Here is a 14,358-nt window from a genome sequence, read left to right as displayed (position 1 = left end):
CCTTCTACTTTATGAAAATTTATGGAAGTGGGCGTTGAAGAATCGATTGTGAACGCACCGCTCGTCAATAAAAATACAAACAACGCAAAAAATTAGGTTAGATTTAAACAGCTGACCCGTGATCTGTAACCCGTGGTGCGTTCACAATCGACTCTTCAACATCTACTTTGAGGATAAATTTAACTGAACACCCGATACAAACAAACCTATTAGCTACGTATCTAGTCATATTACGAACAAAAATATATTATAAAATTGTAGATATCTACATTGTTGAAACATTTTTATACCTCCAAAATAAAAGCACAAAACTATTAATCTGTCTTGACAGTACTCCATTATAAACCTAAAATTTTGCTTGTATGTAATTAATCTTGTAAGTAATCTTGTACATTTGCACTTGAGACTTAAACGTGTAAAAAATAGAATACTATGTGTTATAGTATAGTTTATCCAGCGAGAGCTTAGTTGCAATAAAAATCACTAAATTCTACGTATATGCCGTTCACGATTATTTTAAACACGCAGGAGGCCGCGATATTTTTTTGTTAGATTGGCGTCAGGTCCTGTCATATGACATTTCGCATTGTTGTCAATTTCGTCATTAATTTAGTTAATAAGAATTTACCCAGAACTGCCCTACAAATATGTATGTTTCAATTCAATTACAATTTTACGATTATTGTTCCTAATGCGTTCAATTATTTAAAAAATGTAACAACTTGGGAGCAGTGTTCGGTTGAATTATAGCCTAAAATAGATTTATTAAGACAAATCACAATACTGCCAACTAAAATGTCAGATTTTCATAGATAGTCCGAATTTGAAATAATCGTGAATGGTTCATAGAGAAAGTACAGCGTGATCAACAATGACTGAGTCTGTTGGCAATGAAACAGTATTTCTCCACCGACTTCACAGACTCCCTTCAAGTTGTTAACCACACATACTAAATTACGTTCAAATAATTTATTTGATCGGTTTAGGCCCTATACGTGATGTTTGATGCGCTGAAAACTTGTTTTCATTTATTTTTCCCAAATTCCCTTTTTCGAGATTTTCGGTTATATGCCACTTTTTAAAGAAGCATTGGACCTGCAGCTGCCCATCAGATCTCAGTTTAAAGCTAAATAAATACGCTTCAAGTTCATTGCCCCTGACTTTTCTCATGGGGCGAGTATTTTTGACGATATTTAATAAAAAAAGAGAAATAAACAAAAAAATTTCACTTCTTGGAAAAAATATCCAATTTTTGAAGAGCTGTATCTCGGAAACTGCTGGACGCACAAAGTTTGCTTAAGCCTCAAACTGAAGTGAATTTAATCTAGTTTAAAAAAGATAACTTCAGCTTTTTCTGTTAGACTCATATCTTAAGAGATATTGAGCAAAAACTGAAAATAGTGCGAAAATTTTGCTGTTCTTCGGCTACCACGCAGCGCGCACAAATCTTTCGAAGTTGCAAATTTGGTTTTTTACTCTTGGCTGAGGTCCAAAGAACATATTAAAAAATTAGAACTACATGACCTTTTGCAAGGTCGAATGTTTATATTGACTGGACTAGTTTCAGTTGGCAATAAAAAAATTTACATGAAATTTTCAAGACTGAATTTGTACCTATTTCGGTTTGTTTTATTGACACTATTGACAGCTGATATACATTTCATAATTAAACGTCTTGGTTTTTGTATTCTTTTATTAATAAAATGGTTTTCTCGTTGGAACATGACATAAAAGTCACCAAAAGTCAATCAGTAATTGTTGTTCACACGGTAGTACCTAGCGCAAGTAAAATTTGAAATACATCCTTCAAGCAGTAACATTTTTGCCCTGAAATTGTGCTCTAATTAATGTATTCTAGTGCATTTACAAAATGCACTACATGTTGTGTTACAAGTCTACAATTTAAAATTTCACAATCTCTCACTGGACGAAGTATATAATAGCTATGCACCAAGGGCGTTACAACGATGATTACGCCGTAGTGCATACAAGATTTTATTTTTCACTATACGTGTTCTTAAAAAAAAAATTAGCATCTTTGCAATCATGAATTGATGAGGGTGTTATTATTCCCCGGTTGTTATGGACATGTTTACGTATTTCGTATCCTAGGAGTTATCATGCAATTATACTAAAGTGAAAAGTAAAGATTTATTAGGCATTCACGATCTTTTTGGGACCGAGTTGGCTATAACCATCTAGTGTTTTTGTTGGCAGTACTTCGGTGACAACTAAATCTCTAAAGGAAATTGACACTTTTTCTGTTAGGTTAGGTTGTTTTCAGTTTAAGTTTACATTTTCTGAATAGGTACTTTTTTGTCATCACAAAATTATTTTGGCAATTTGGAATATTAAAATAATAAATCTGGCAATGCGGTGGCAACAAAATGTCGAACAGACACTGACAGAAAAAAAAGTTGCATCCGTTGCATCACTGAATCAGTTAGTCCAACATGAAAAGAAAAAAATCATAGCCAACCCGGTCCCAAAAAGATCCTGAATGCCTATACTGTAAAACTTTTTATAACAAATTGATTATAAAGGTCTTTAACAATAAACAAACAACTGCTTTTTATTGTTCCATTCAATAATAAAATTCATAATAAACTTTTTGTTTCAATTTCCACCTCCTAAATTGGATACATAAGTACAATTTTACGGTTTTTCATTTGTTTTTTTTTATAAACAATAACAGTTTGTTTGTTTTATACCCTACTAAAAAGGTTTGATATTTAAAATTCGAACAATTTTTATAAATTGATGATTTGATGAAAACAATCTTCTCAGCAAATGATTACATGGCCGACTTCGTATATTAACTGAACTTTAAATAACCAGCGAAGAAATATTTATGAATCTACTTGTTTTTATTTTTATAGGTAGGTACTAAAAAAACCCAGTTTTCTTTCTTAAGTCTAACCGAACTTAAAAGAGAAGTGGTTATTTTGTATTATTGAAAAAAATATGAATTTCATTTTGAATTACATTTCTTAACTTTTTATACTCCTAATAACTTAGTAACAGTAAGTAAAATCCGAGAACGATAATTACTCATTTTATTTCTTCTGGCGCTTTTTTACGCAATGGGGTCGTTTCTGAAGTTTCATTATTCTATAACTTGCTACTCTGCTCTTGTTATCAAATAATTTGATGTTGTCTGAAATCGTTACCCTCTTTAGGCGATCTTGACATTTTCGCTCAAATTCTCCTCTTATTCAATGTTTAATATTCTGGAAGCAATTAAATCACGGAAGGAACAGTACTACATACTTTTAAATAATTTGACATTTGGAGAAAATATATATTATGTATATTTTTAATATGGATAACGTTGTCTGAACACTGAGATACTTATATTAAAACTAAAAATCGTTTCGAACATTTTTACTATCAAAGCAGGAGATATTATTGGTTTAGACGTACACGAGGAAACCTTTTTATGGAATGTCTTTAACGCCCCTAACGACTCAGATCCCATTACGTAACGTCAAGCTCGAGAGGTGCAAGTTACAGAGAATGATTTTGTTCATTTTAGGCACATTTCACGTACGTTCTGAGTGAAGAAACTTCTATTAAAATATCCCTAGTTATTTATTTTTACACTGTTTTAGAAGTGTTCCATAAATTGAAAAGTTAAATTGGGTTCATATTATGGTTGTTTATAACTACGCACGAATCTGTTTTGGAATATTTCGTTCTTTGGAATTTTGGCTATGTAATTCTGGTTACACAGACAAGAATACAATGTGGGTATGCAACGTACTAATAATGGAGATTGGTTACCGGAAATTTATGTTTGAGTACGAGGTTTAAATTTCGCTAGAATTCTGCTTTTACATTTACGGATCAATTTGTTAATTTAAGTCGCTCTGATTAACTACGCTTTCCGTAAACATTACATCACTACCTTTTGTGTTACGGGTATATTTTACAAATATTTTTTAAAAACCTAAATTTAGTTAATATAATTATTTAAACCAAATTTCATATGTGGTTACAAATAAAAGTTAATTTTAAAAGAATTTATTGATGTTATTTCATAACGGTGCACCGTTGTATATCTGGGAAAATGTCTTATCTAATTATTTTATTATAGAATTATTAAATTTGTTGTTTGTACTAGGATGGTATTGTCCCTAAGAGAAACCAAGGACTATTATAATAATTCAAACAATTTTATATATCAGTTGCTAATACAGTGGTTGCAAAAAAATCGAGTACATCAAAAAGTCTAGAGCACTGAATTTTCCTATTTTTAACACATGTAAATCAGGCTTTATTGACTTTTAATATCATGCTTTTTCAAATAGGTTATGTCTGACACAAGGATGAATTAGACTATAGAAAACTTGATGTACTCGATTTTTTTGCAATAGACTGTAGGTACCTCCAGGAAAAATCTTGTTATATTTCATTTAACCACGCTGAAGTGCTTTGATTCTCCTCGATTTTTTTTTTAATTTTTGTCTCGTTTAAATTAATTAATTAAATTCCGTCTCGTAGTCCGAAAAATTAATACTCCGAAGACATACATTTAATTCTGATAATAAAAGAATAAAATAAAATTGGCTGTCAAAAATATACTATCGTAATATTCGTAAAATTTTTTTTAAATGTTCAAAAATGTAGGAGTATATTTATAATATGTATTACATTTTATTGACTATACGAACAAAGTGTATCCGTCACATAACGGTGAAGGTCGCATAAATAACCACACCCTTCAACGCAGGCATTCCTACATAAACCCTAATTGAAATAAAAGCATAGTAATAAAAATTTTAGATGGCTGGGAAAATAACAACGTCGCAAATCTTAATCAGAATAAGAAATCTTTTCTTGTAGACAACCGAAAACGAGGTGAATTTGCAACGGTCATTGGGCATCCTTATTCCTGATATAGAGTTTTTTCTCTTTCGTATATTTATGAACGGAAATAAAGCCCCTTTCAAAGAATACGGAAGAAAATAGAATTTGTCCCGTTGGAATGAGACTACAACGAAGTTAAATTTTATCGCGATAATCTTGCATGGCAAGGAAGAGAAATAAATGGAATAACATCTATTTGAAGTACAAACAAGAGTTAAGCACCATCTGTTACGTAGTAATGTGAAATTTATGGTTTATGTTTAGGGAGTGCTTTTTCAAGAGATGATAGAACTTTTATTTCGCAAATTTAATTCACAACTTTACGGCTAATAAACTCCACTTATTGTCAAGCAAATCATTTTTATGCACTCGACACTTAAAATTTTTAATTAATTTGGGCAGTAAAACAAGTTGCAGCTTCATAAAAACTGAATTGCTACAACCATATAAGCCAGTAAGCCACACGTAAACACTCTGCTTCTTATTGTTTAGACTTGGGTAAATAGAAAAGTTTCAAGAAAATTACAGCAAGCGTTTAGTCTACGGAGTAATTAGCGTATTATAGCTCCTAATTTTACGGCACAAATAAAAATCTAGCATTAATGGGAGGGTCATTTAGATTCGAAAATCAATACGTATCCTAATAACGCACCGATATACAGGAATGTTATTTAAAAAATAACTTTGCTTATTGTCCAAGAATACACTCAATAATAGGAAACAAGGGAATCTAAATTGCTTGAAGGTAGAAACTAAATTGTCTTTCAAAAGATGAAATATATTTTCATGTTTATCGAATAATTCTTTACTGTCTAATTTATTTTGATCAATAATGTTACTACTCTTTTTTGAACTAACTCGAATTAGTTAGAATTAAAATGTACTTTACGACTGACCTATCTAGGTATATATAATGGTGCACTTTTATTTATTGCTTTTTTACGACCAAGAGAGTTGTATACATGCAAACTTGATTGTCCATTTTTTTTTATCTAAACTTTGTTGATTGTGATTATAAACACGCACTCACTTTGATTTACGAATATGTGCAGGTTTTGTCTTTTTTATTATGCAATGAAATACTTCAACTACACAATCTTAAGACGTTTCTCTTAAAATTGTTATGACACCAATATAACATTTTCAACAGATACTACATTGTCATGATTTGTAATAGTATATTATGATACAGGTTTATAAGGAAGCCTTTAAAGCACGCGCGACGAGTTTAGGAGCACGACGCGTAGCGGAGTGCTTTTAACGTCGCAAGTGCTTTAAAGGCCCTTATAAACGTGTATCATACGCTATTTTTTATTATACCTGCACAACAATCTGAAAATTATAACAAAAAAAAGTAAATTGAAATACCTTTTCCGAAGTAATTTGTGTCAATCGTTGATATAGAAAGGTCAATTGTTGTTGTTTCGTTGCCATGTATATTATAATTCAGAATAAGTGGCATCGCGGTAGGCGTTGGAAATTCAAATTTACGTTGGCAGTAAGACCCTTGCTAATAATACCCTAGTTTCGATGCTGTTGGTAACCTTCTCTTTTAATTTGACCTTGATATTATCATTGGAATCGTTTTGTGTTTATTTTCTTGTTATAAGTATTTGGAATTTCCTTGTTTCATTTATGAAAAGTGTATTATTTGTCTGGGGGTTATTTCTGCTGTGGGTGAAAACCATGTCAAAATTATATAACGCATCACCTCAGAATAAAGTAATGACGGTTTCACATGTTTACTAAATTTTTTGACATAACATAAAGCTCACTTTAGAGAATCAACGCCTACCGCGATGCCACTTATTTGTTATAAATTGTGTATAAATGTGTATTCATCATTGTTCAAAATGTAGGTGAATTTGTTGTCACCTAAGCAACCTCAAAGCTTTAGTGTTTTAAAGGCCCTTTTCCCCACGCATTTCAGTGTCAAAAACAGGGATTATGATTCAGGCGTAAAGAAATTAGTATATTAAAGAACGAGTTTTATAAGGGTTGATTTGGCGCACGAGTCCCAAGTGTAGAAAACGAACGTAGGGGAGTTTTCTATGGGACGAGTGCCCCAATGCCCTTATAAAACGAGTTTTTTATGTTACTTTTTTCAAATTTGCACCCTTGTTTTAATTTTTAAATAAAAAATTATTTTCAAATTCTAGGGAATTTTGTATTAATTGGTAATTCAAGGATGCAACTACATTTGCAACAGATGTTAAAAAGTAGAGTTTGAACATTAATATTGGAAGTTTTTTACACTGAAATATTGATAAAAATTTTCTTAGAGATCTATTAAACCACTAGTGCTTTAATAGATAGCCATAAACGACTCCAAATTGAATATCAATAATAGACCTATTAGAGACGCAAATTCTAAAATAGATATTTTTGTATTAAGGGCGTGAAGGAGGCGATTTTGGCCCGTGGCGGAATTATAAGCACGAGGCCCGAAGGGCCGAGGGATTATAAGACGCCAAAGGGCAAAAATCGCCGTTCACGCCCGAAAGATAAACAAACATCAAAAACAATTTCTTAACAACAGACAGTCGCCTTCGTACGAGACTTCATTCTTTGCCAATCACATTCTTCAATATGACCATAACATTCATCTTTCCCACGATGTTGTTTTACTTCATTTTTGTGGCAAAGATTTAAAGTTGAATGTGTTGGAGGCTCTAAAGATCATCAAATCTTCCCGTAATCCTTCAATCGCCTGATTAAATGATCAGATCCTCTTCAATTATCCTTTAGTGTAAAATAGTTGGTTTCAGTTTTGATCCATAATTACAAACTCCATTTGTTTGTGCACTTGTCGGCTTTTCAATTACAGTTGTTTATGTTTTCTATTTTTGGTGGTATGCTTAATTGTAATTTTGTTAACTTTCATGAATCCTGAATATCGATCTCCACAGGAAATACTTTATCAAAAGCATTTCTTCTACATTCGTTTTTTAAAATGTAGTATTTTCCCTTCATTCTCTCTGTGGTGAGTGTACATGTAGCTTTTAAACAGATATTATACATTGCTAATTTGTTCGTAATAGATTGAAGTTAGTCGCAAGGTCGAATACGTACGCATACATTTTTATTTTCTATTAATAACTAAGTGTGTTTGCTGTTAATAGACAAATTACTGACTTTGTTTGGTAGCTCTGATCGATATGAGAGTTTTTAAAAGGAAAGGAATTAGTTTTCGTGAGTCCGGGTAATGCAAATGCTAGGGTTGCCGAGAGACAGCATTATCGTAATGCTATTTGAATAGTGGATGACGGTACCAGCTTTCGAATAACGGATGCTTTAGGGTTGACCCCTGAACGATACCATAGAAAAACATGATGAAACGATTTTCACGTTGACAGTTGTTTATTTTGAATCTGTTGTTTTAAAATTATGTTTCGAATGCTTTATTCACGTATAAATGTAGAATGTTGATCCTATGAAAAATAAACCTATGGAATAATTGCATTGTCGACACAATTATTAACGTAAGTAATACAAAAATTTTAATTAATGTCATTTTATACAAATTTGTATATACCGTCGGTAGCGGTTGTTTACTGTCAAAATGCAAATAACTGGGCTGATGAACTAAATTTGAAAGGCCCATAACATGGTACGAGTAAGCTTAATAACATTTTGGTGTTACTTACTGCTGGTTGGTAACTTACGTTAACACTTTAACACAGTTGCATAATTTATTTGTGTGTATACAATACAAATGCAAATAACTCGTTTGATTTTGTAACATATTGTAAACTACTGGTAGTTTGCAGTGATCAAAAGTTTGAACAAATCGTTGTTAATAAATGATCGGGATAAAATAAACTTAAAATTAACGGAAATTTGCTGACCGACAAAACAATAATTGCTTCTATAATTTGAAATGAACTGGAGTTGATAACTTTCTACAAAATTTTAATACGTATAAAGGAAGCGAAGTTATCATATAAAATTTATGAGACTCAGCACATAAAGAAGAGAAAGGAATGAATTAAGGGCCCGTCACAGCACGTTGGGTACCATCTACTGCAAAAGTGGGGGCAGGGGTGAGGTAGCAAGGAGGCGGGATTATAATGTTGAAACGGAAATATGTTAGACAGAGATGTCAGCTGCGTAAGTCTACTGACTTAGTACAGGAACCTAGAACCTTCAGCGCCTACGAGTATATAGCTGTGTTACGAACCTTTAATAAAAGTTATCGTGACATCATTAAATTGATAGGTACTATTGCGGGCAAAAAAAGTGGGACATCAAATTTCTGTCAGTTTTGAAAAATTCGATGTAGTTCAAGCTTTATTGTCATTTTTTTTGACACTATTCCAGCTGACAGTTTAAAAATATATTTTATCCTCCTATTTTCCAAATGCCCTCTTCTTTTTATAAAGGTAGATTTTGATTGGAACTTTGCATTAAATAAATATTCACTACGTGCTTACTTACAATCGCTCCCTACAACGTACAATACATAATCACAACGTCAATCGATTCAAAGTAGGGTTAGAATCAGGTAAGGGTTATTTCACATTAAAAGTCAAGACAATGACGTTGATGTCCCACTTTTTTTGCCCGCAATAGTACGCTAATTTTCTACCAAAATAAATACATTTATTTCTTAAGAAATTTAATAAGCATAGACCAAAAAAAAGTAATACAAAACCAAAAGACTTGTTGCAATATAATACTGTTGTAATAAAGTAATTAAAATGTTCAAGTTGGCTTTGACTTAATTTTTTAAAAGACAACAACATAAATTAAGTTGGTTAGACAAAAATAGCGACAAAAATCAAGGCCAATTTGATGAACTTTTCAACTGAACACGTATTTTATAATACAAGCAGAGATTACAAGTATAACATAAATAAAGAAGTGTTTTTTTTTTTATGACCAGTAAGTTGACGGCGACTCTGTTTATCAAAAAACAGCGAAAATATTATCAATATCCTGCATGTTTTTTTTATTGTTGTAAAATGTAATTTTAGAGCATTACATGCGACTGAAACCGGTCCTGGAAAAGAGTTGGTTTAGTGTTTCCACTGCGAATAGAAAATTTGATCACAAGTTTATAATTCATAATTTGGTACAAAGAAACAGCAAATATTAACTATTTGAAAGCAGGTAAATAAATTCGGATAAGGGCGGTTGGGCGGTGGTCTTTACGTTAGGGTGACCTGGAGGTGTTTATCTTTGGACTATTGTGTTGCCGTCGTAAACTGTAAGTGGTCTATATTCATTTCTTGTTGACTTTAGTCAGTCATAATTTCTATTTTGATCAATAGAACGACATTTTACAATCCGTTTCATTGTAAGTAAACGAGTGATTATGAGGGTAACAACTTTATTATTAGTTATTACAATATAACAATAAATATTGCTTTTTTGGTAGGATTAGGTCGTACAGATTGTGATTAATCACGTGGTGGGTTTCGTATTTCCATTCCTCGACATTTCCTGGGGTCAATAATTTCAGGAAGAAGACATTTCAAATAGAAATTTTTTAATTGGTTGACCATATTTTTTTCCCAAAAATCATCATCTCTTTTTATCTGAAATTAAAAATATATTTTATTAACTGAGTACAAAAGATGCAGTTCATTTAACTTTACCTGTTCAACATATATTCCTAATGGCGTCCAAATAACAAAATAACAAACTTTTTCTCTTTGTAATGTGTAGCTGGCCTTGAATTTGATAAAAGTACGCATGGTTCTTCTTTAAAATTAATTCCTCATCACTTTTTACTTGTATATAAGTTATAATTTTTTGTTTAATCGCATCCAGTGGCGTTAAATGTGCAGCTTTTGCAGGACATTTTACTTCGATAATGGCGTCATTTCCTATTAAACCATCCGGAGAGGCGCCAAGCATAAAATCTTCGTTGTCAATAAAAAAACCACAGCTTTCTACTTTCAAATCTTCAAATTTTTTTTGAAATTCTTGAATTGCTCTCATTTCATTTCTTCTGCCGTATCTAGTATTAGAATTTCCTGTAAATGTACCATACAACAGATTGGCAACAGTATTTACGCATGATGTGGTTTTTCGCATTGAGCAAATAACTTTAAAATTCGAAGCAGTTATGCGGTTGGAACGTTCTTGAAACCATAAAGGATTTCCTGCTTGCCCTCTCGTATCCTCTTCTATTTGCCTAATTTCTTTCGTGGTTTTTTTCAAACGAGCCAAAAATTTTTCTGATCGTTCGCAGTATTCCTCTTCAGACATATCTGCTGAAAGCTGCGTGGCTTCTGTACCATAATGTTCATCTGGTGGAGCTACTGGTTTTTGCTTAAAGAGTTGTTTTCGTGACAACTTAGATTTTTCGTAGTACGATTTCCTCTTTTTCATTTTCTCGATGTACTTTTTTGTAGAACCATGTGGACTTTTCTGTATTAGTTCTTTGTGAACTAAGCGATGATAGTCACCTCCACTATTAAAAGATACAGCTGCAGCTTCACATCTAGTTTGGTATCCTCCTTTCAAAGAAAAGTTTATTCTTTTTCCTCCTATAAATTTGCAAACAATAGAATTATATTGCTCTGCCAGATTATTTGTCATATTTAAAATGAGACTAAAAGCATTATCTATTAGCCTTTTGAAACATAATTCAATATCTTCATAGAGGCCACATGTAGACATAATTTCAATATAATTTGTTTCACCCTCTTTTTGACAATTAACATATTTTATCTCTGAACATTCTTTATGCTCTCCAAACACATGTGATGGAGCATTTTTCATGTCTTTAATGAGCAACGTAATTTGTTCTCTCAAAGAACCATTCTCCTTGCTCCTATGTTCAACTGCTTTTTTCACTGCTGCTACTAGTCGATAACTCCGAGCTGTTACAATTTTTCGTAACTGAGGGGAGACGGGCAAATTTTTTGAATTACTCTTCTTTCTAGTAGCGAGTTCACGAAGATGTTTCGAAAAGTTTCTCAATAAATGATTGGTACATTCAATTTTTTCAACCATGGAACATGAACCATACGGACGGATTTCACAGAGTTTTTTTGAAATACTACTGTCACCATCTCCAATTAGTCTCATATATTTAACACCATGCATTTCGATACTTCTTTTAAAACCTTCTATTATTATATCCGATTCCATGGATGTAGATGGCCCCCCAAAATTTTTGAAACATTTATGGTCAATAGGTTGGATATTTTTATTTTCAGCACGAGCACAAACGCAGCAGTATTTGTTTCTCACGGCTAAAAACAGCACTTTTCGTGTCCTGTTGCCAATTATGCACGCCTGAAACATAAATTAATAAAGGTGAAATGAGAATTAAATAGTGAGAAACAATATAAAAATATAAATAAATTGAACAATGATTGACGCCAAAATATGAATACTTACAACTCCCGATAAGGCGTTATAGTTAACATTATATGACCTCTTTGACCAGGCCCCGTCAGCAATTACGGTTATTGTAGGTGTTCCATCAGAATCGACTTCTCCATGTATTCTTGCCAATCTAGCTTCCTCTTTACCATTTTGCTCTATTTGTTTCCAAAAAAGTTTATGAATTGCATTGCCCACACTATCTTGACAGCTGTTAAAAGTACCATAGGCCATAAAAGGTACATTTAATACGGACATCAATTCATTAGCAGTCGAATATCCGATGCCAGATGATATTATTCCCAAAGCCGCTGCATTATTCACTTTCAGTTGTGTACCATCTTTATAATCAGTAGATATGTCCATTAAAATGTTACACATTTTACATTTTAGAGTTATTATGCTCTTTAAACCAATTATATTTTCCTTAATAACAATCATATCGGTTATATTGCAGTCACACGCCCCGTGACTTTTACAAGATAATATTTGCTCTAAAAAGTAATCGAGTGCTACCAAACGTCTGCCTTCAATGATAAACTTTTGTGATGGAATATCATCTTTATCATTTTTAGATTTGGCAACTATTAATTGCGTTGAACTGCAATGAGGTTCTTCTGGATGATGTGTCCTACATGGAACTCATTTTATTATTTTGCAAAAATAAAAGAAAAAGGGAAACATACTCAGCGTTATTGCTTTCATCTGGAGTGTTCAAATCATTGGAATGATTTGTGCTCACAATATCAGAATCAGCAAATAATAAAGGTTCTTCATTTTCTAATTCATGGACAGGTTCAATGGTCAATGTACGTTTAAATCTGAAAAGGTATCCGGAATGTATATTTCATGTCTTTTCAACCGAATTTACCTAATATTTAAAGTAATACCAAATAAAAAAAAATGAGTAATTGGTTTCTAATATTTCTTACCTGTTCAGTTGAGCTATTCTACGATTACGACGACGGGATGATGTATATGGACTTTTTTTATAATTCTTTCGATTCCCCATTGTTGAAACACGCAAATTAAAAAACAGCGAACAACTAAAAACTCACTCAACACTTTGAAAAATACTATCTAAACTAGTGGAGGCAGCTAGGTCAGCAGAAAGACTAACTTAAAATTGCAGTTGCACCATATTTATATTTTAGTAGCCAATGTGGCAAACACATTTACATTCATCTCTGTTTTGGATGTCTAGGTACTTCTAAAAATAGGTCAAAAATGCAAAGAAGCCGACGTCCAGATGTCCAAGTGGCCGATTTCTTTTACACCTTCTCAAATTGCCGCCACTTTGGGTTTTCACATTTTTTTTCCTACAATAGAGCAATTGGCTCTAACCTTCTATAAAATTATTGTGGTAAGAATATCTAAATATAAAATTGGAGCCAAGATTTGGGGTCCTAGATTGAGGGTGTGGCGCAGGCACAGAGCAAAGTCTGAAGTCAAAGGGTGCATTGCTCACAGGCTACCAATTTTAACAATATCCTGTCTGATTTTTAAAATTTACATAATACAACTGTCTATCTGCGTGTCTTATTGTCTGCCCGTCTGGCGTTCTATTTACAGCATTCAGGTAGTTTATGATTATATTAGGTTTTTCCCAAAATCCTATCGTGGGAAACCACATTTTGATCGTCTCACTAATTTAGATCTATCTCTAAGGCCTGGTTTTTCAATTGTTGATTAATTTTTGATTACCGTTTTTCAACCTGATTAAAAAAAAAGTTCATGTTTATTCTTGATTAACCTAATCATACGATGTTCTATGAATTAATCGGAATTTGATGATTAATGTCAAAAGTGACATTGCCGATTTATTGAAAATTTTTGATTAGAACAGTACCTAAAACCATTAGCATAGAATAATAAACTACAAAATTAAATCCTACATGTTTAATACATTTACTTACCTAAGAAATCATTTTTAACAAAAATTATATTCTAAATAATGTAAGAAGTCTCATGTCAAATGTGACAGTGTAATTTCATTAAAAATAAAAATTTTGAGCTAATAAAAGTTTCGATTTGCAACAGAAAAGTGAATGTCAAATAAAGTTTTGTATGTTCCTACTTTAAATTTTTTAAGTCGTTACCATAAATGTCCATTAGTTCATATTTTTGGCGTGGGACTTCTCACATTAT

The 14,358-nt window shown here is 32.2% G+C and overlaps 2 protein-coding genes across 2 annotated transcripts in view; one reads left to right on the top strand and one right to left on the bottom strand.

Annotated features, from left to right (window-relative positions):
• The window catches only part of Fife (regulating synaptic membrane exocytosis protein fife), a 214,837-nt gene that overhangs the window by 22,604 nt on the left and 177,875 nt on the right, over positions 1-14,358 (top strand). The window lies entirely within an intron of this gene.
• Positions 10,185-13,262, bottom strand: LOC138132272 (uncharacterized). Its single transcript, XM_069049705.1, has 5 exons — positions 13,143-13,262; positions 12,897-13,031; positions 12,226-12,841; positions 10,470-12,120; positions 10,185-10,409 (listed from the first exon to the last, which is right to left on the bottom strand). Exons 1-4 carry the CDS (start codon positions 13,220-13,222, stop codon positions 10,474-10,476), a joined length of 2,478 nt encoding a protein of 825 aa, XP_068905806.1. The 5' UTR covers positions 13,223-13,262; the 3' UTR covers positions 10,185-10,409; positions 10,470-10,473.

This window comes from Tenebrio molitor, chromosome 1 (assembly GCF_963966145.1).
Source record: "Tenebrio molitor chromosome 1, icTenMoli1.1, whole genome shotgun sequence".
Lineage (NCBI taxonomy): Eukaryota > Metazoa > Arthropoda > Insecta > Coleoptera > Tenebrionidae > Tenebrio > Tenebrio molitor.
Note: the sequence above shows the minus strand (reverse complement) of the source record. Positions and strands in the feature narration are given on the sequence as shown.